Below are 23,022 nucleotides of genomic sequence, written 5' to 3'. Positions count from 1 at the left end.
GAAATGCAGACAGTATCCACACAATATACATACATATAAAGATAACCAGATGTGATGGATATAAATACAAGTACTGAATTATATTCAGAACGGCCTGTGATATGTTACTCTTACAAATGACAATATTTTAATACATGCAAAACAAGCTCAATTACACACAGATTTGACAAGTTCCAGGAGTTACCGTGCAGGCAGACAATCCCTGCTAGACTGACTCCATCTGTTTTGTGTACGTGTTTAAAGACAATAATCCAATTACTGCATTATTGCATATTAACTAGGGCTGTGTTACAAAAAAGCCATTTATTGAAAGTGAAACATATAATAATAAAAGAATTTCTGTTAGCTTTCTGGAAGCCACAGGCATCAATAGTAAAGGTAATATACTGACCAGCAAACCTGGCATAACCTCTCACGCTTACAAAGACCATTAAACTAAATTGAATCAAGTGGTGCAGAAATTGGTTTAGCAAGTGAAAGTTTGAAACTAGACTTTGAAGGAGGATTCTCTCAGCAGGGACAACTAAGGCATTCAATGGCAGTGTTCCTCTTAATTCTCCTCTCAGAAGGACTGTAAGAAGATAAATACAGTGCCTTTAGGCCAGCACTCTTGTGTTTAACCACGGTCAACAGTGAATACTTAGAAAATGAGCCTCAGAGCAGCATACACAGACAACAATCCTCATCTGAGATAACCAGTCCTGTGCCCCAAAATATTTAGCGATTTCCTGACTGAAAGGCTGCCACCCTTGTCCCCTCCATGATATATTCTAATCCCTTACTGAATTCAAAACTTAGTTCTATCTTAAGAAAACACACACATACGTAGTACTGAGGTAGACCGATGGGATCAGAAATAGTCTCAGATTTCCTTTCATCTAGGAACATCTAATCGTGACCAGTACCATGAGCAGGGCAAATGTTTTCCTTACCCTTCAACAAAATGATTGAGGGGAATACTTGTATAACAGACTCAGTGAGAGTCCTCAGGCCACACCACTTGGCCTTTATAAGCACCATCCTCTATTGATTTGTGAAGCAGCTTTATCTCACCAGAATGCGGCACAGATAAAATTCAGGCATTTAATAAAGGACTGAAACGTGGTACACCCTGGTCTACACAATAGTTTAGGTCCCTCAATTCAGGTGCTCTTTTACGAGCTTTCCATCATATTCAAAGCTGCACCAACAAAGCCATGAATGTTGCAACTTACATCGTTGAAAGTTAACTGGACCTCTTTCTTCTCTCCCAGTTTCAGAGAAGATATAGGAAATGTGGATGTGCCAAGAGTCTCATCCATAACGTAGTTGGCATCCATCAAGGTAACCTAGAAAAAATTAACGGGTATTCAAATCTACTTTGATAAATCCCTTTTTTCATTCCATACAGTCTGTGTCTAAAGTTTTTTAAAAAACCCTATATGGAAAAAGAATAGGCCTAACCCAACCCAGTTAACACCCAATGCCAACAGACATCTTCTTTTAAAACAGGGTAAGCTTATGTATAGTGTCGGTGGCACCTTCAAGACATGCAGTTGGCAAGAGTGTGACAGCACCATTTACAAAGGGGTTTTTATCTGAGCAACTTTCTGTCAGTAAATCTCACCACCTTTCTAAGCAGACATAATAACTTCACATTATACATATCAAATATACAATTACTTCACATTTCCAGTTGGGAACACTTCTCTATGGAGAAACTTCTATAGTTTTAAATATGATACACCAAAAAACATACAACAACTTTTTAGTGAAGATAAAATCCAGAAATCCTAGCCTTGTATCTACAGACCAAGATTTTTATACCAATGATTTGGCCAAATGTACAGCATTCCGAATTACACAAAGCTTTTCTCTGTAGTCAGCCAGATCTTCAAGTCTCTTCTCATATTCTCCATGTCAGAGCACATACCTTTTCAAAATGTGATGCTATCCACAGGTGAGTGTGGATACCACAGAACACTTTCAATGCTTTAGCTCTTACCCATGTGGGTCTACATCTAGCAGTTTTTTCCTCAGTGGCAGCCTTCCAAATTCTCAAGTAAGAAACTCAGAAAGAATTTCGAATTACCATTTACATGGTTTCTATTAAATGAGTTCTCTGAACTCATTTGGCTTATGATTTTTTTCCACTCTGTGGAATTGTATCTTCAAAATTATCATATGTTTGCGGCTTGGACTATTTTCTTTTGCATAAACCAAATGGAATCAAGATACAATCACTTGAATAACTAGTTGCTGCATTTGGGTTCCGCCTCTTCTCAGCTATAAAGAATCTTCTTCATCCTGTGCCACGAGCAATGCTTTGAAATGATGAACTGTATTTTAGGACAGAATTCATTATTTTAATGGCATCTACATTCCTTCTGTTTCCTTGCAGAACTTTATCGCTGTAATCCCTGAGGGATGTCTTTGAAAATCAGTAACAGCACAAACTTCTTAATCACATTTTGGAGAGCTTCTTACACTTCAGAGTGAAAAGTGCACTTGAGATGGAATTAAAGATTTAGATTAAAATAATCTGAGGAGTTGAGAAGACTGCAGAGTCTGTGTAAGCTTGGGAATTCACAGAGGTTTTGGGTGGGAAGGTGGTTTCACAGATTTGAATTTGGACGCTGCACTCCACGCAGAATCCAAAGGCTCTGCCAGGCACTGTGTGTGCGTGCAACAATGGGAGCACACAAACATCACCAAACATGGTGAAGAGAATGTTTACCATGAACACATATATGTGTATGTAAATATATGTGTCAACTAGGTCCATGATTCACCATTATTACATGTTATCACCATCACCAGCTCTTTGCAGGCAATTTTCATGGAGTTTTACAGCACGTGTCTCAAATCAACAACAGCCTTTAGTTATTGTAAAGATACATTTCTGAGTTCTATTTATAATCAGTCTCATTATGTTCTGTTACAGGAGAAAGAGACTTGCAGAACCTGGCAGTATGCTGTGGCCATACTGTGCTGGAAATCAACAGCATGCCAGCTCGTAAAATCCTGTACTTTACAACAACTGAAAAAAAAGGTCCCAAAACCTGAGAAACACCTTACAAAATGTCAGCCAAATTATAAAAGGTGTTCTAATAACTGGGGGTTCTCACCCTGGTGGGCAATGAAGCAGTCACATTACCACAGCAGGAAGTGAACGATCCAGCCCTCCACGCGGTCAAAAATATCTGAGATCATGTAACAGTACAAAATGGATGGCTTGCCAGCATCTAAACTTCTTCATGTAAGAATGCATAAAGATGCAGAGTATAAGAGGTGGTACTGTTCCCAAGAAGACAGCTGGTAAGCCGCTGACCACTGCTTTCAGTGACTTTAATAATTTATCCTTTAAAAACCCTTGAACCAAGTTTTGTACTCAATAAATTCATACATGACTAGAGAAGTTGCCTAAGTGTAGCTACAAGCACAATCTGACCCAGTCTTTATACAGTTCTAGTAAAACCAAGGGACTATATTTTAATTATTACCTGCTATTCCCCAGTTACCATTCCACTCATCTTTTGAGTATCATGAGAGCTACTACAGATCACATCAGTTATTTCAGCTGTAGCTCCTGCAGATCTTACAAATAAGAGAAGCAGGGAATGGGCAGAAACTTGACTTCACCTGCACCTACTGACTGTCCATAATAGCTGAATCAGCGTAGAAAGCAGGGCGAAAATAATTTGTGGCTGATGTAAAGAACAGTAAGCTGCTAGCCCTCAGGCACAGTCTGAGAGATGACTCAGAGGCATATCTTATAATGACTCTCAAGGCTACTCCTTGAATAATTCAATTTACACAACACCTCTTGCTTAGCATCATGCCTAAAGGTAAAACCAAGCCTTTAATGTTCTAAAAAAAGTTGTAATCTTGAGAAAACAGATGCCATACACGTACAAACTACCGTATTTTTAACCTTGCAGACACTGCAACACTTCCGTTTTCCCAGATGCAGCTCAGCCATGTGATTTACCTCAAGAACATTCTCTTGGTTGGGGTCCAAAATGAACTCAAAGGTCTCGTTCCACACAGGATTCACATCGTTATTGAAATGTTTTGTTCTCTTCCTGCAGTCAGGTGCAGATGGGATGAACAGCTCCACGTAGGGATCTGGAGTGTCCACTACAGATCAAGAGAGACGTTCAAATTAGGTAAAACTCAAGTTTGGGTTGTAATAATCAATACAAAAGTGAAACCACATATCACCTCATAGTCTATAACAGGAAAATCTTTAACTATATAAATAACATAAATATATGAATGATACAATGATAGTAACAATCTCCCAAAAAGAAACAGCCATTATACGTATAAGAGCAGAGAAAAAAAAGCCTTGAGCAAACAGAATGGCACTGGGACTGATGTTTATTGGAAATATGTATACTTCACCAGGCAGTCGCAATTATTTCAGAAAGCTTTTACCCCTTCCTCTCTTTCTAGCCTTTAATTACTTTGGCCTCTGTCACAGAAATAAGTATTACACAAAACCAGTCTTCAGTTAAGGAAAACAAGCAGCTTGGTAGAGTTTTGGATCCTTTTTCACCTTAGTTGGTTTGCCATTCATCAAGAAAATCAGCCAGGCCGGTTATGTACTGCTACACACAGCATAAGGAGAGCTGCTCAAATCTGAGGCCACTGCAATCACCACAGCTTTTGGAGGTCACCACAGAAACAAGATCTTATTTACACAGTATATTTGAGTAACAACTGCACAGAATACTAACTGAAAATATAGAAACTTATGGCAACTATAGCTAATCAGAATTATCAGTGGGCGAAAAATACACATTGACAAAACTCATCTGATGTGTCTAGTAACAGCCATTCCTGAGAGCAGAGGATGCATTGTTGGCAGCCCTAAAAATCCTACCTTTCCAAACAGCTAAAGCATGTAATTTTTTTCCTGTCCAGTGAGGGGTTTTCTGAACAATGAGATTTTTTTTTTTCCTGTCAAATTAGGCCAAGGCCAATGTAGGCCTTTACAGATTTCTCTAAAGCATTGCTCAAATCCTTCACAGGAGAGCATGGGAGGTTATTTCTGTGGTTTTGGTGACCATGACAAGCCACCTGCTCTGCTATAGTAGAACACACACATCCTTCCAGCGTCCCCTCTGCAAAGTTTGTCCTCTGCTTTAGCGAAACGTTTCCAAGCAAATACAACACCCACCACAAAGAAGAATCCTTTCCTTGAAGATCTCTTTTTGAAAGAGATTAAAACGCATTACTAGGTGAAACATGTCTGAACATTCCTCCTTGTACACACTTCAAGTCTAAAGATACTTTTTTCAACAAAGTCAAATGTTTTTAGAGCCTCTTGGATTTCAGTACAACATTATCAGTGAGACTGCTGAGGCCCAGAACCACATGGTCATTTCAGCTGGGAGAAGGAGGAAAAGAACAAAACAAAAAAGCTTGATACTTTCAAAGGGGAATCAATCGTCTTTTGGAAAAAAACCAACCCAACAACCAAAAAAAAGGCTTTTTGAAACCACTTAGGAAGTTCTGTCTATGTACCAGGGCAGAATGGAATCCAAACTAAAAGTGTTTGGCCTCCCAGCAATTCTAAGGGGGACTACCTGCCAGAATTAATGCATCTTCTGATGCCATCACCAAAAATAAAGGGAGACTGAACTTACACACAAAGTACTTCAAATATCTCTGGAGATGCAGAACCACACAAGGCTCGTGGTTTGAATTAAATATTCCTCTAGCTAGAGAAGCTTTAGTGACAGTAAACAAACCTTCTAGACTTCGGCTTACTCAATTAAAATTTTGTATGTAAATATTTGCGATTCAAAGATTTCACTGTGTCAGAATGTCCTTGGACTGCTACAGCATTCCCCAGAACATCTTGAGTTTTACACCATATCTGTGGGGCTTAGCTAATTGCTACAGTTTGGCAGGTCACACTGCCTGTATAATTAACAAGCAGCTATTTAAAGTTGGGGATCAGTGTGGAAAGCCTTTAAATAGCAAATCTTTATTAGCTCCTAAGAATCTGTCTGATCTTGTCTCTTCTTTAAAGACAGGGGAACAGGGGGATCAACCCTCAAGTGTTTTTTATATCTGTTTTCTCACTGACAGATGTAACTAATTGCTACGTTTTACTGAAATAATTAGCTCCCCTGAATTACAACACAAAATTGTGCCAGAAATAAGGCCCCTTGAAACAAAACAGCAAAATATCTAGCAAAATCAAAAGTGACAAGATCTCATCTGGTCAGTCTGGATATTGAGCGCTACTTTGGCAATGAACACTACAGACTTGCTCTGCCAAGAGACTGAACTTGTCTACTAAAGCTTGGGGTTTAACCAGAATACTGGTGCTGAACAGTGTTCTGGGCAAAACGTCAATGCCTCCCTTTCCATTCAGTTTTTTTATGTGATTATGTGATCAGCCTTAACTATAAGTTACAGAAGTCTAATTTCTGCTTTTAAACACAAGCAGCAAATGGTTTCCTATCTGTATTCAAAATCCTGAAGCATGTGGAAACCCCATCCCGCTGCACAGTTGGCATACAGATACTATTACTAACTTCCTATCAGACAGGCTCCAAATAAGTGTTGAAAAAGAAACTAAACCCAAGGCACAAAACAACTAAACTTAGAAAAATCAGTCTTCGTAACTCAGTACTGCCAAGCCACACCCTCATTCCCTGACTTTATTATCTTTTTTGACCTGAGGCAAAGAGTTAATCATCTGCCCTTTCATGTTTGAAAGTTTATTTTGTGCTATTTTCAATTAAGAAAATGAAAATCTATTCTTTTATAACTTCCTTCTTCAGATGAAGAGGAAAAATACTGGAAGACTGTGTGCTCTGATTAAGGTATTGCTATAAGCTATACTATATTAATCAAAATCTTACTCCTCATTATTGGCAGGGGACCAAAAACTAGCTACCAGCAATCTGGCAAGTAATACGGAAGTATCGACTTAATGTATTTCAAAAATTAAAGTTATCAAAAGCAGATAAAACAGACAGAGTGTGTATCCTTTTGCATGGATGTATTTATGCCTGTTTGCAGTTTTGCTGGATAATTTGCCAAGTGTGTTTTTTCCAAAAAACTAATCTGAAAATATAAGTGAAAATCAGTTTGACCACTGCTGTTACCTGTATTTTGATTTTAAAAGTTTTTTTGATTATAAAAGGCAGCACCTTTACAGAACAGTTTATGGGTCAAAAGGTGGTGTTTTGCAAGTGCAGTCAATACAAGAGAATTATCTATGTAGAAGTAACACTGTCATATAATTACTTTTCTATTTTAGCAGACTAGTTGAATTACGAACCACAGACTTTTCAAAAGAAGCAAGGTGTACTTCTTCCTCAGGACACTTCTGAAAAAAACCCGAAGTTTCTATTCAGCTCAGCTAGGCTCTGTTCTATCCTTTACACAAGCATTCTCACATGACTCCTCCTTGTTGGTTAGCTACCTGCAGTGCATCTCAGCTTCTTATTGTAGGTAAAGTTTTGGAAGGTTTGCAAATGGAAAACTTGGAAGGTTTGCAAATGGACACAGGCACTACCATAAGATAGCAACTGCATGGTATGATTCCATATTCCTCTCTTCTGGCACTCTGACTATTCACAGTAAGTGCCTCAATATGTGCATGCAACTAAAAGATCATACTTCATACATAATGGTATAGATATAACACTCCAGAATAGAGGGACCAGACTCCATTAGTATTTCTCAGGAAAAAAATAATATGAAGTGACAACTAAGTACGTCTAAAATGCCGCTTTTACACTACAAAATAAAATCAAGTTTCAGCATTGATGTCAATGGAAATAACAGAGGGTCTTGCAATGAACAGCTTAAACTAGATGAATTATAAAGGTAATTAACAAAATGTTCTTAACAATCCCTTGCAAGATTTAAAGCCTCCAGCAAATCTCTAGGGGCTGAAGACAGATATCCAGTAACAAAAGCAGAGTTGGCATCTAAACTTCTCTTTTTAAACACAATGGCTTAAGAAATAGCTGAGAGGTAGGAAGTAAGGATTCATTGACTTCTCTTTGTTTAATTTATCACCTGGTTAAGTAATTGCTATAGAATTCTATCTCTAAATTACATTATGAATCATGAAGTGAAACATACAATGGACAGTAATTAGGATCAATCATTTTCACATTAAAAATGAGCAATGCTTTAAGCAATCTGTCTATTAAAGAAACCTGTAAACTCTTCTATAATGATTGGAAACCATTGGATCTTACATTATTTATTTGGTGAGATGACTGTCATCAGGCCCTCATATTAATATAATTAATATTTTAAATATATATTTCAGTCATTCCAATTTCAATAGCATAACAGACATAAACTATAGAAAGCCTGTTCAAATACAAAATGCCAAGGATGAAGCCACTACCATCATCTATTAAAATTTTTCTCATTTGTCCACCAAAAGTTGAAAGAAATGCAAAGTTCTTGAAGTATTCTAAAATCTGGTTTGCTGCAAAAAGACTCTGCACCATAGGAATTTGTCTTTTTTCTTCCACGTGAGCATGTTGTAAACACTTGTAAACATAATGGATGTTAAATACAACTCTATCAACTTTAATTTCAATTAATATATGCATCCCCATTATAGAAAGTAAATCTGGATCCAGATTTTTTGGATCCATGATCTCCAGATACCATGTTTATGCAATTACAGGAATATTACAGCAAGGACATGGCAGAACTTCCTTAAAGAACTATGTTAGTTTGGTCCATTGGAGTTTTTTTGCCTTGTGGTTAACCAACACCCTCTACCATTAAGTCCAACCCCATTCAGAAAATCCCACTAGGTCCCAATACTTTCCACCATGGTTTTGGCTTACTGCACTACAGTTACTTAAGAGTTACACTAACCAGACTACTTTGTTAGTACGAAGTTACATGCAGCTGAGTGGCTTGACTGATGCCAAGCTAGGAACAGGCATTGCTGGACTACCTCTCTGTCTTCCAAGGGGAGGTAAACTAAAAAATGCCAGCTCTGCCTTGCGCACAAGCGGATCTCGCTGGAGAAGGGAGTGCAGCAGGCTGTGCAGCACACTCGCTGCTGTCTAAATTTTACAGAAATTACCAAACCTACCAACTTCCTAAAGAAACCCGAAGCAGGGGGCATGAAGGCATTTCCAACAGGTTGAACGTTAACTAGTATCAATCGCAATAAACCAGCATGGCACAAGTACATGAATCTCTTCCTAAGTAAGAAACACAGTTTTGATGTATATTCAAAAAGAACAACTCAATTACTTATTATTAAATAGTATTTTTTATTCAAATAGTTAATTTTATGGGGCTCATTGGACAATATGCTTTGCAGTGGCATGGAAATATGATTTGCTCTCTCTGCTTGAGCCAAGTGAAAATGTAATGAATTTTCAAATCATGTTTTTTCCCAGTTTAAAGTGATACTCCAGTTTTTAAAAAGGGAATAAAATAGTATCTATCAATAAGCATAAATAACTGCAAAAAAAAAAAGTGTCTCACGAACAACATACTAACAAATATATGAATTATTGGACTTGGCTTACCCTTGCTCTGCTGCATGCTAGTGAAAGGACAGACTAACACAAGGGCCTAAATAAAGATGTCTCCTGGAGAACACAGGCACCAGTAACTGATCAATTAACTCAGTATCAGACAGGCAAGGAGAAACAGACAAAAGGCAGTGCCACAAGGTCCCCCACTGAGCAGCCAGCAACACCCCCTGGCTGTGTGGTGGGACCAAGGGGTGGTAAGCAGTCCGACCAGGCTGTGGTGGGACCAAGGGGTGGTAAGCAGTCCGACCAGGCTGCTGGTCCTCAGGGTGCACATCAGCTTGGTGTACCCTCCCTGCCAATTCTCAGGCAACGAACCAGTATGTAGTCTTTGCTGTGGAGGCTGGCGGTGTGATTTTGGAAACCAAGTTCTTCTCCTGCATGAAGAGGTGGAGCCCAGGAATGCCAGGAGCAGAAGTGGTTGTGTCAGGCTGCCACATAAGAAACCATCTTGTTACCCTCGTAGGTAATCTTCGCTTTAAAAACCACCACAGCCACACAATCACAAGCCCTCCATTCAATACCATAAAACTCTGCAGTAGCTAACAACCATAAGGCTCAAGTTTTGATCTCTCTTTTTAGATTTGTTCTGAATTGCCATTTTCAGAGGACTGTTGTTGAGTCCACTATGAATTCAGGCCTCCCATTCATATGGAGCAGATACATCTGAGAATCTTCAAACAGACCAAATTCGCAGGCTAGCAGTAATACAGATGCTAGACCAAGAGTCTGGAAACATGCCAGAAGACCACAGGGAACCTAAAATATCCAAGAGTACACAAAGACACTGCTAGTAAGGGGTCCCAAGAAGGAGGTGACAGGTTATTTGCTATCTCTGTTTAAGGTACTACAGGCAATGCCAGGGCTTTTGGCCTTCATCTTCAAGAGGGATTTTGCAAAGGGGATGATGCAGTGCAAGATTTCATGAGCGGAAGGTGACTACAAGTAAGGCAGCTCTCAAAGAAGCAGCTATGCTATGCTATGAGAAATCCTGTAATTGGGTAATACATTTATTAGAGATTATTACCGTCTTTTATTACAGTGCTTTTCATCTCTGGTGTTACTTAAGTGAAGGAAAGAACTGAACTCCCAGCACAGCCACTGTACTACCACCCAGTTTACTGGGGTGGGACACCTCTAGCCACATCGCTGATCCAGCCTTGGAAGGAAAAAAAACCAAAACCAAACAAGTCAGCTGAACCTTCATAGGTTCAAACCAAATTAGAAGTGCCAAGAACAAAAAAAAAAACCATTCACTTCTCTAGATTATCTTTACAGTTCTCTTTGCAGACAGACAGCAGTGAAAAGTGACTAAAATGCTAGCTTTCAATAACCCAGAGAAAAATCTTTTTCTAGCAGTGTGCCAGAAACTAAGGGCTTTGGGTTTTTTTAAAGTCAATTTAAATGCCTAGGTCTTAAGAGCCTTCTCAGTGTTAAATTTGTGAAACTTCTCACTCCACCAACAAACACACAAGCAGGAGAGAAAGAACAGGCGGCGTGCCTGCCTAGCTCAGCTATGACTGTGGGTCCACAGTAATGCCAGATCTGGGCAGTCATAATTTGGTCTAGAGTAGGTTCAGGCATATCATCACATTCCTGATAAATTACTCAAAACCCACACTATGACTTTTATTCCAGATTTATATTAGTTGATGGAGTATAGATTATTCCTAGTCTGGCATACAGTCTGCTAATAAAAATTTAAATTGGCAACATTTTCTGAATCCGCAGAACAAGTTTACACTGGATCTGTGTCTGGTATCAAAAGGCTTTAGAGGTTTTGGTCCTCTACCAGCAGCCCTAGAGCTTGATTTACTATGTTGATGAGGTGCAGCCTCCAGGCCTTTGAGTGAGAAAAGGATCTTCCCTTGACTTTTTAACTCAAGACAATTGTCAGGATCATTTTAAAAACCTGGAGCTGCCCTAACTGGGCAGAATCGTAACTAAACATAGGCTCAGGATGGCTACATAAACACCACATCCTAGTAAAAGCATCATCATTGCAAATACAAGCGATTACAGGACACTCAAAAACAAAGCGACACCTGCGAATTGTTTCTGCCCCAACCTCGCTGCTCGCTCGGGTTATTACAGGAGTTTCATTTACAGGACTGAAGAATGGATTGCAAAATGCTTAGTCAGAACAGTGTGTGCACATCCATGTTAACAGGTCCATAAAGGGAAAGGGCTGATTGTGCAGGTGAGTTAATCTGTCCAACTAAGCATGATACAACCTAGCATTAAGCAGACATTCCCTGTATTTCAACTGTCCTGTAACACTGTTGGCCAGATGCTTTGACAGAGCATAGTTTTTAGTGACAGGCTTTACAACAGCGTTCCTTTCTGTAGTGATGAAGATGAGAAGGCTGATTTTTTTCCCTCCTTTTCAGTCAGAAATAGATAAATGAACACATTCATTTATTTGTAAGAACTTCTTTTCGATACAGACTGATATGTGGAACAGTTAGCATCCCACAAAATGCAAGACAGTAACCAGAGGATGCTTCAAATCACACTTTTAAAAAAAACATTTTCAAAACAAATAAAAAGTCGTCTTCACACAGTAGACAGCAACCTACAGAACTCCTTATCAAAGGAGCTGTGCACAGGAAGACTGAGGAGAGATGAAGTTCATGCAAGAGAAACTCAGCGAGGGCTACTAATTACGTAAGAAGCACGTCCAGCTCAGGGAGTCCCTTACTGACGACAGCAGAGTACTTGGGAAGTACCACATGCTTACCCTGTTCATGTTTTTCCTTTGTATCTGGCTATGACTGATGTTCTTCCCGATTCTCCCTTAGGATCAGGCATTAGCTCAACCCTAACACAACTTCAAAGCCCTCCCTGGGAAGGGGGATGAGAGGAAAAAGAAAAGAGCAGGAAGAAATCAAATTATTACAGAGGACAAATGGAATAAAAGGAGGGAGACCCCTCCTAAATGGAAGTGAACAGCTCAAACTGGAGCAACAGTGGTGTCCACGAGTCCCTGGGGGAGAGCTCCACCACAAAGTTCTGCCTGGAGACATGACAGCACATGACACAAACAGTTCCCAGCCACTGTCAAGCTCCGTTCTCCTGCAGCTGCAGTTGGTCACAGCATGGCAAGGGCCTCAAGCAGCGAGACAAGGAGGTCCCTCAACCAGAGTATCAGGTAAGATGGATCCCTGGGCTAAGCCAGCATGACTGCTTTAATGTTATCGTTACAGTGTAATGGAGTAACAGGAGAGCCTTCCTCTAGGATGAAAAGTTTTCACAAACATTTTACAGCAACAGTCCGTGTCTCAATAACTACATGGCAACTACTCAGAGACAGAATTTGGTTCTCATTGAAAATATATTTTTTGCAACCAGAAAGAGCAACATCTTCTGGATCAGTTTTACTGGGGAACGCATGAGCCTGTTTCCAACACAACTTCCACCTCCCAGCACTGCTTCTGGCTAAAACTACAACAGGGGAAAGGAAACTGAAATCTAGTCTACAGTTACCTTAGTGTTAGACTGTGATCTGTAGTAGACATTGCAGCAGCGGTTGTTACTAGTATTGTTCATTTTTGAAGATAGACATCTTTTAAGGATGCATATTTCATTAGCAGCCTATGGCTCTGGAGCCAGAGGCATCTGCTATGGTTAACAAGGAGCATGGACCACTACACAACATGACTCACAGCAGGGCTGGTACAAGGGCTGTCAGGAAGAGTCAACCTAAATAGGCCTTGGTCACCCTGGGACTCAGTTGCCCATCCAGGCCACCCTACCACAGACTAGAGCAGGATGGATCTGAATGGGAACATTTCTATCTCCCTCCTGTGAGATACTTCCAGGTCTCCTCCTTGGTTCTGTTGTCAGGCACACAGTACATCTTACAGCTGCTGGCCACGTGAAGATCTGCATGTGCTGAAGACTGGCCAACTCTGACCTACTTTTTCCAGGCTGTCTGGCTGAAAAGGGGGAGTAGTTTAGCTTGTTTTCCTCTGGAAGCTCCCTTCCAAAAACCAGGTCCTGCTTCAGGGCTTTACAGGAAGAGCATTATCTAGTGACGCTTCAACAGTTAAATCAAGTATACTGTAGCTGAATTAGGGTACAGTGCTGGCCAGCTGCAATACAGAGAACAGCTGGATTAGTCCTGACTGAGCTGCTGTAAGACACAGTTGTGTCCCTGCCCCAATACAAGCACGCAAATCTCCAATTCTTCCATTTCAGCTAGCTCAAGTTTAAAACGCTGTACACATATGCCTAAACTGCACTGAACTACTATGAATATGGCTTTAAATAAGGCAGCTTCAACATCAGGAGCTATGGCTCACAGCTAATAGAAGCCCAGAGCAAAGCCCTATGAAGAGAGAAATGGAGACTGGAACTGCGCCGGACACCCCCTCCTCTTTTGATCCACATTGCTGAAGCAGATCCTACAGCTAGGGCCAGGCTGGCACTGCAGGCAGGGAAAGACGCTCACTCGTCCCACACAATGCCACAGCTCCTCGTTTCCTTTGGAGAAGCAGGAGGCAACCAGGAAGGGTATCGGTGACACTGCCGCAGCAGAAGAATGTCTCCTTGACTTGTGGGGGATGTCTGTTGCTGGTTGCAGCAGCATGGGCTGTGTCAAGAGCTACTTAGAGGAGTTGCTTTCCCTCTCCACATTAGCAAGTTTTGCAACAAGGGTTGAGCTCTGTTGACTAGACTGCTCCCAATACTTTAATCTGTTTATCTGACCAGCCTAACTAGGTGGAAATGCATCCTTAATTCCAACTGGGTGAACAAAAACTGGGATAGAAGCTAAGTACCAGTGCCACAAGCTACCCAAATCTGAAATATTTTAATTTTTAAGAAAAGACTTTTTCCTTAAAATGCCTGGAATCACACCATGTAATGTCATAGCATCAAAAGTAGATGAAGCAAACAAAAATTGCAAATCCACAACAGGATTATGCAAGATTAGTAATCAGTAACAGCAGAGTCACACAACTAGTTTCCTTTGTAGATGCTACCAATTATTTTGAAAGCCAGTACACTTGAACAAAAACAGATCCTTAAATATGTAAGACAAAATTTACAATGCTTCCTTTGGCCAGTTTTCCACCAAAACCCCTGAAAAGTCCAGAAGGGAAAAGACGGTATGGAAAGAAGAACCACAGTTTCAAGCATTTCTCTTCCAAAATGCTGCAGTTTGGGGTTCTGACCTTTTTCTACAAGAACTTGTAGAAAGTAAGTATGGAAGCAAAGGCTCTACAGTAAGTGGTATCTGGAATAGATTCAAACCTAAACATCCATTATATACTGGATTGGAGGCAAGGTCTTTTCTAAAAGCTCCAGAGAACTGATTTTACAGGGTCTATTGATCCCAGCAACCATCAGAAAGCTAAGCAATTAAGGTAATTAAATCCTCACCAAAAAGATGCAGATTTTGAGATATTCCATCTCGTATTAGGTTTATGTAGCAGGTTTTGGGCAGCGGGGGGCTACGGGGGGGTGTAAGGGGGCTTCTGTGAGAAGATACCAGAAGCTGCTCTCATGTCACACAGAGCCAGTTTTAGCTGCTCCAAGGTGGCCCAGCTGCCTAGCCAAGGCTGAGCACATAAGGAGCACTGGGGTACCTCTGTGATAACATATTTAAGAAATCATAAAAAACCACAGCACAGTAGCTATCAGAGAGGAAGTAGAAAACATGAGAGAAGCAACTTTGCAGATACCCAGGTCAATGAAGAAGGAGGGGGAGGAGGTGGCTCCAGGTGCCAGAGCACAGACCCCCCTAGTGACACAGGCTGTCCCCCTGCAGCCCATGCAGGACCACGGTGGACTAGAGAACCACACTGAAGCCTGTGGAAGATCCCATGCTGGAGCAGGTAGATGTGCCCTGAAGGGAACTGCAGCCCATGTAGAACCCACACAGGAGCAGACTCCCATCGTGTGGCCCATGGAGATAAGCCCAGGCAGGAGCAGGTTTTCTGACAGGAACTGTGGCCCATGGGAGACCCACACTAGAGCAGTCTGTGTCTGAAGGACTGTATCCCACAGAAAGGGCCCATGCTGGAGCAGTTCTGGAAGGACTACAGCCCATAGGAAGGACCCACGTTGGAGAAGGTCATGAAGGACTTCATGCTGTGGGAAGGATCACACACTAGAGCAGAGGAAAAGTGTGAGGAAGGAGTGGCAGAGACAACATGTTATGAACTGGCTCCAACCCCAACTCCCCATCCCCCTGCATCACTTGGGGAGATGTAGAAGAGTCAGGAGTGATGTTGAGCCAGAAAAGGAGGTATAGAGAAGGTGTCTTTAGTGTAATTTCTAACTATCCCACTTTGTTACTCCTATACAAAGGCAACAGTAAATGAGCGCACACCCGAAATAAGAAGGGACTTGAATTAACTCCTGGGAAAGAGGGAATCTGAGCTCAAAAATTTTTTCACCCCCTCCCAAACGCCCTGGATCATGTGTCCTACAGTAATTCTTGTTTATCATACACACATACATTCACAGAATGCCAAAGTGGTGCCAGTAAACTAACTTCTTTCATACATGAAAAGCATTTGCATGGAAAGTTTCTATGATGCAATTATTGCCATTTTTATTTTGATGGGCTTCATCAGCGAGAAACAAAAGCAGCTACCGCAGCTTAGATACTCGGTCCTGGTATGACCCAGATTCAGATTTGATTGCTTGCCTTTGTCAGATCACTACAAAAATTTTAAATCTTACAGAGACAATGGGAAATCTCAACGAAATAAAATAAAATTTTAAAAGAGAGGGCTGGAAGCTATCCTAGTTCCAGCTTTCATTCTTGTTCCAGCCACCCAGATCAGCCAAGACACTAAAAATACGTCTTGAACCAGCAGTGGGGGGGGTGGGTGTGTGAACTGTTCTCTCAAGGAAACACATTTCCTATGGAAGTTACAGTGTAGTGGGCATCTATCACCTAGTCTTAAGGATGACACAACCATTTATGGTCTTCATTAATGGAGAGCTAAAGAAATACTGAAAAACTTGCTTACAGTACTGCAGGTCTCCCCAGCCCAGACTTGAGGAGACAGAGGTGTGGATAACTATGCCAGAGAAGTCAGGCCCTCCATGCCCACCCACAGACTTGGGGCACCATGCACGCTAGACCTTTCATCCAAAACTCCTTGAGCAGAGCTAGACCTCCAATCCTTAAAATGAAAAATACCACACAAACAGTAAAATTATAAGCACTTCCAGATATTTAATAAACTTAGATTTACTCAGATGTTCAACAGCTATACCAGAAAGTCTTGGAAAGACTGATATGGAAAAAAAGAAAAGTAAAACATTGTACAAAATCTCTTAAATTCCCCAGGACCTCCATCACTACCACAATGTAAAATTACTTCTCTTGCCCACAGAGCAGTCACTGTCTACACAAACTGGAGCAACAACAGAACAAATCAGGAGAAACCCACCAGAAGAGTCAGCTTGATAGTGCCCATCATGGGAGAGCAACACTCAGGTACCCACCTCAACCAAGGCATCTCATACTACTCAGCACATCCACCCTCCCTGGCAGTGAAGCCTTGAGATCAGAAACCCAGCGTAAAAGTTCAGAAATTCTTTCAACTTACAGTTTTGGCAAATCAAACACATAAATAAACAAAAAAAAATAATAAATAAAAATTAAATTTAAAAAAAAGGCATGATCAACTGTAAAGACCCTCCGCCGCTCACAGCTTCATGCATATTTAATTAACGTGATTACAGATTTGATCAAATAGCTTCAAAGTTCCAACACACCAAGCTTTGTATATACACATGGGAAATAAAAACATTTTTTATTTTCCCAAAATGAAAACAGAAGCAATCTGTTTGGGTTTTTGTTCTGGGGGTTTTGTTTGGTTGGTTGGGGTTTTTTTCTTTTTCTCTCTCTCACTTCAGAGGATTTGCCAGCACTCCAAGAACAAGCCCCAGAAACTCGTAAGCTCACTCAGAGATGCCCCAGACTGCAGGTGCCTCAGGCTACAGAGCTACTAGCTGCTGCAGACAGGAAACCAAGCAGGTTTCAGTGGCCCTTGAGCACAGTTCTGTCAGGTTTTATCAAAATAAAAATTTCCTCCTGAGTAACTTTCTGGTTTTGATGGTTTGGTAAGATAAGGGGTTTGTCTGGAAAAAAAATTCAATTATATTGATGGATAATATTTGGAATTTATATTACAGGACCGCACTTGTCCTGGCTTGGCGGGAAATGCCATGGTCTTCTGGCTTTCTTCGCCCTTTCCATACTCCTTTTAATATACCACGGCAATCCCCTTTCTTCCCTTCCCACATTCCCCACGCTGTCTCCTGACAAAGACCTCTGTGTCAGACAACCTGTGTCTTTCCAGTTCACCTATCTTCTTACACACGCAAACTTGTGGGCCCCTCATTCAACTCTTTATGGCACTTTTCCTGAGGTCATCTTATATAAAGACCCTCTCACAGGCCACCAGGGTAACACCCCACTGCATCTTCTCTGCGTGCTCCTTTCCTTCACCCCACAATAGATGTTAAATAATTCCCAGTTCTTTCTTCTTCTCTTCTGCCAGGGCTCCCCTCTCTCCCCTCACACCTGAGGGTCTTGAACATTCCCCTTCCAACTGTCCCTTCCACTTACCCCTCAAGTTTAATAACAACAGTCAACACTAATTCTGAAAATCCTGTTAACTGAATCAGAGCTGTGTGTCAGAGCAGCTGCTGTAGTTTCAGCTGAAAGCAGTTACCAGGAACGAGCTGGAAGACACCGAATTGCACATCAAATGAGGCTGATGAGAGAGCAGGAGCAAGGCACCACGCTCATCCGCCCAGCCCCAGCCTGCAACTCTTGGGCTATGCAATGCTCTGCATGAAGTGCCAGGGAAAGGGGGAGAGATGACCTGACAGCAAAAGTCAGAATCAAGGAAGCAGGAACATTCTTCTTACAGATCAGCCAATATATTATCCTCTCCTTCTTTCACCCTTAAGAGCAGACAAGAGTTTTCATGGGTCATTCTTCCTGGTGGTTTCCTGTTCAGCCAGAGGCTCAGAAGCCCAACGCAAAGGGGAAGAAGCGCTGCTGTCATATAGCTCTCCACCATGAGATCTGCTTAACCCATTTAGATTTTTTTCTTCTTACTGCACTGACGCAGCAGAGCTCTGGGCCTTTTTTTTTTTTTTTTTTTTTCAAGTGTTCCCAACCACCAAACCATAGCCTTTTGAAGATACAGCAATTGCCAGTTTCGCTGTACGCAAAACAGCACCTCCACCAACTGAGCCAAAGAACTAAGTGTAGGTGTTGGTTGCTTGTAAGCAAATTGTTTACAATGCACTCAGCTTTTTTGGATCAATGGAAAGAAGGAGTGGCAAATCTGCTTTTGGAGTTTGAGTGAGCAATGAAATGGGTACATTGCCCTAGATTTAACAAGCAAAACAAAAAAGAACAACACCAACCCACTAACAATCATTTAATGCACGACAAGCTTGATGTGTCATCTCCCCTTGCCTACAGCAACAGTCTCCTAAAAGGAAGAGACAAAATAGAAAGAGAAATACTCACGCATGTCACCAATCGCTCCTTTTGTGACATTTGTGGCTTTCCTTACTGTCACAGTGAATATGTGTGAATACTGGTGTTCCACCTGGAAGTCAGAGAGTTAGAGGTCATTAAGCTTCAGAACCAAAAACCACCTACCAAATTAGGTTTCATTTTGACCAAAAACAGAGAGAGAAATCACCCAGTCAAAATGTAAGTGAAACTCATACTGGATAGAGCATCTTAAAGCTGAACTGCACCCTGTAGTTTTACTGAAAGGTCAGACCTTAAACTCAGGTTGCTTGATTTTGCTGCAGCCACACCTACTAATCTCAATGAGTAACACTCCTCCTCTCTGCAGAACTTGCTTTAAGGCATTTAGTCAGCCAAAGACAACTTGGTACAGTAAGAAAAAAATTAGAAGGGGGCTATTTTACAGTGTGCTTGTCTTTGTAATTACCTTCCCCCAGTAAAAAGAATGGGTGCAATTATTTCAAAGTATATGTTCTGGAACAGATATATTCACACTGCACATGCAAGGGATATAGTTAGTAATGCATGGAATACACCTTTTTAGTACACATCAATATTCAGAGTGCAAGTGCCCTTAAGACAATAGAGGGAAGGTAAAAAGCAAGCTGTTAAAACATTCACAAGCAAATTTCACAGTTTCTGGAGCTTCCGGTTTCCTGCAAAGCCCAAGCACACAGCAGGAGCTGTGTCTTCCCTGAACAAACTAGGGAAGTAGAAAGAGATGTGAAATTAAGAAAAAAAAAAAAAAGAAAAAAAAAGTAAAAACCTTAATGAAAAGAGGTCAGTAACTCACATCTATTGTTACTTCATCTACACAGCTGTAAGTTTGACCAACCTACTGAATACCATTATGAGAATGACCACTGCATATCGCAAGGCAGACGACATTGGCCTCTGCAGGGACGCTGTGCAGAGCCTATGGGCAAGTTTTATGTATTAAAGCCAGGATCAGGTCTCACACAATTGCCTCTCAGCACTTACATCTATGCTGCTATCTTAAAGGCAGTCTTAGGACACTCAAGTCGTCTGGCTGCCCACAGTGCCTAGACATGGACTCATGCACTGGTACAACCCAGAGGGCTCCAGCTCGATCTCCTGCAACAGAAACTCAGACACAGGGAAGGGATGACCACACACCCGAGTTATGCCTCTACAAAAAGCATCAGATCCAAGCTGCTTGGCTCTTATAGCTCAAGACACTGTATCAAAAGTGTACCTCTTATGGGACCTCAGGTAGTCACCTATCTATAATGATAAGTCCTACCTCGGGTTTCCATTCCTAAAACTGAAACAATGATGATATTTTCTATCTTTTCCTAACCAGCCATTAACTTTGTGAATTACACTAAAATAAGCACTGCATATCAGTCATTGGGATCAAAACAACTAACCAAATATTAAAGGTCTTATGATACATTCCAATCAGAAAGAAAAGGGGAAAGTACCAGAATCAGGAAATTCACTGAAGTTTATTTAAAATGATAGACAATACCCTTGATACGGGACATGTTTATTCAGGCTATGCCTGGTGCTTTCTTGCTGTTTTCATCTGGATACTTCCTTTTTTCTTAAAACCCTTCTTAAAGGAACAAACAAATAAGCCAACAAAACCCTTCAACCCATACATGGCTTAGTTTTCAACAGTGGCACATGCCTCCATTTAAGTTACTGCTGCTTCAACTGCTAGACTTTATAAGGGCCTTCAGGTGGTTCTTCTAGATATTTCAGAACTGGTTGTTTCAGCCAAGCCTCTTTATTTCACATCTACAACATGCTTACACCCAGAAACTAGAACCAAATTGGATTCCTCTAATACAAAAAAAAAAAAAAAAAGACAAACTACTCTTTCTTATACGTTATATTATCATTTTCTCAGAAAAAAATAAAAAACCCAAACCCAATCTCTTCTAAAGACAGAAAAAGAAGCTTGTGAATGCTTAAGTAACAGTTGAGTCAGGACACATTAAAAAACAAAGCAAATTATACCAACAAACACTCCTCCACAAGTCTGTAATCTAGAGGTCTGCAAAGGCACAGCCACATCATCACGGCAAAATATCTAGGAGAAAATGCCCACAGTGATACCAAGGGTATGACTTCACTGCAGACACTGGCTGACCCAGACACTGAATTGTTGCATCTTTATTAAGGCTGTAACCACCCACATGTTGTGACAACTGCTGGAGGCTCATTTCATGATAGTCTGCCCAACAGCAAATTTAAACTGTGCAATTTTTCCCCTGTAAGCTGCAGGGGTTGTCTGATTCAAAGGACAAGTAAGCAGGCAGGGGGAAAACTGTGGCAGTGTGAACTATTCTCTTACAAGTGGCATTCTGAAATCATCATTGCACAGCAAGTGGCTCCCCAACCACAGTAAAAATGGAATCCAGATTCTAACAGATTCTCCCAGTCAAGACTGTTAACTCACCTTCAAAAGCATCAAACCCAGCAGAAAGGGTTTAGATGTGGGAATTCAAAGCTGTTAAGAAGCAACACCTATTTACCAGCCTGCCTTCTGCTGACATGAAGACATACCAATGATTTTTGTGACATCCATCACCTTTTGCACCACAGCTTCCAACAGCGGAATTGGAAGGAGGATGGGACTCCTCTCTGAAGAAACTTCTGCCTCTGCCACATGGCAAAAAAAAGTCCAGCTGTCCATCACAGCAAGGTAAAGGGGATTTTAGTGGGCATCTGGGAACAGCTGGTACCACCGTGAACACAGCTACATGAAGTTACTCGAGCTCTGTCCTTTACCCTGCTTCAGGAACATTTACAAGCTGTGCATCTCCAGAACACAATGACTCTCACTGTCCCTTGTTTTCAGTTTGCTTCTTGAAAGTGCTGGAAGCCCTTATCAGTGTGCCACCTTCACACGCATATCAGATCACTTAAGTGTTGGTTTCACAATGCAGCACTGGCCTCAGACTACGTTCACACAGACTGATGTAGTTCCTTTGTCATATACAACCTTATAATTAAAAGAAACAGCCTGAAGTACAAACACACCACCCATCTCCTTATTCTTAGCTATTAAGAAACGAGTCTCTCCTCACTGGAGACCACAAATCAGAGATCACCAAACGTTTAGGAACAAAGAGGAGGATGGAGTTATAATTAAGTTACAAGTTTGGGACATGGGCATGCTGGATTTAGTTCTCAGCTGCTATGTGGCACTCGTGTGCAATTCTGGTGCCCCGGAGTCCTGTCTGTAAAATGGGGACACTACAAGATGCTCACTGACAAAAAGCACTTCTGTAATGTAGTTTTCTTGCATCTCCTAGTTCTACTCACAAAACTCATGTGCTTAAATAAAATGCCTACCATCAAAACAAGGCCTACATCAAAAAAAACACCGCTTACTAGTGTGTTCTCAATACCGCAGCACACAGATCATCACCACTTTCTATTACCAGTCGATGCCACCCAGAGGGGCCTTGCCAGGCTCCAGAGGGGGGCCCAAGCAAACCTCACAAAGTTCAGCAAGGCCCAATGCAAGGTCCCGCACGTGGGTCAGGGCAATCCCAAGCACAAATACAGGCTGGGTGGAGAACGGATTGAGAGCAGCCCTGAGAAGGACTTGGGGAGCTGGTGGACAAAGAGTTCAAAATGGCCCAGCAATGTGCACTCGCAGCCCAGAAAGCAAACTGAATCCTGGGCTGCATCTAAAGCAGCATGGCCAGCAGGTGGAGGGAGGTGATTCTGCCCCTCGGCTCTGGAGTGCTGCACCCAGCTCTGGGGCCCCCACCGCAGGGAGGACATGGACCTGTTGGAGTAAGTCCAGGGGAGGCCACAAAGGTGGTCAGAGGGCTGGAGCACCTCTGCTGTGGAGACAGGCTGAGAGAGTTGGGGTTGCTCAGCCTGGGGAAGAGAAGGCTCCGGGGGGACCTTATAGCAGCTGCCGGTGCCTGATGGGGCTGACAGGGGAGCTGGAGAGGGACTTGTTACAAGGGCAGGTAGTGATAG

At 41.6% G+C, this 23,022-nt stretch overlaps 1 protein-coding gene across 2 annotated transcripts in view; it reads right to left on the bottom strand.

The window, feature by feature from the left end:
* The window catches only part of PLA2G4A (phospholipase A2 group IVA), an 86,057-nt gene that overhangs the window by 41,669 nt on the left and 21,366 nt on the right, over window positions 1-23,022 (bottom strand). Inside the window, exons 1-4 of one of the 2 annotated variants that reach the window (XM_056355908.1) lie at window positions 20,035-20,831; window positions 19,045-19,126; window positions 3,971-4,119; window positions 1,215-1,328 (exon numbers count right to left, since the gene is read on the bottom strand). In XM_056355908.1, the coding sequence (XP_056211883.1) occupies window positions 1,215-1,328; window positions 3,971-4,119; window positions 19,045-19,048 (267 nt within the window). In that variant the 5' untranslated portion in view covers window positions 19,049-19,126; window positions 20,035-20,831. Of the gene's footprint in view, window positions 1-1,214; window positions 1,329-3,970; window positions 4,120-19,044; window positions 19,127-20,034; window positions 20,832-23,022 lie in introns of those variants that run through there. The other variant, XM_056355907.1, reaches the window with a different exon arrangement.

Source organism: Falco biarmicus, chromosome 11, assembly GCF_023638135.1.
Source record: "Falco biarmicus isolate bFalBia1 chromosome 11, bFalBia1.pri, whole genome shotgun sequence".
NCBI lineage: Eukaryota > Metazoa > Chordata > Aves > Falconiformes > Falconidae > Falco > Falco biarmicus.
Note: the sequence above shows the minus strand (reverse complement) of the source record. Positions and strands in the feature narration are given on the sequence as shown.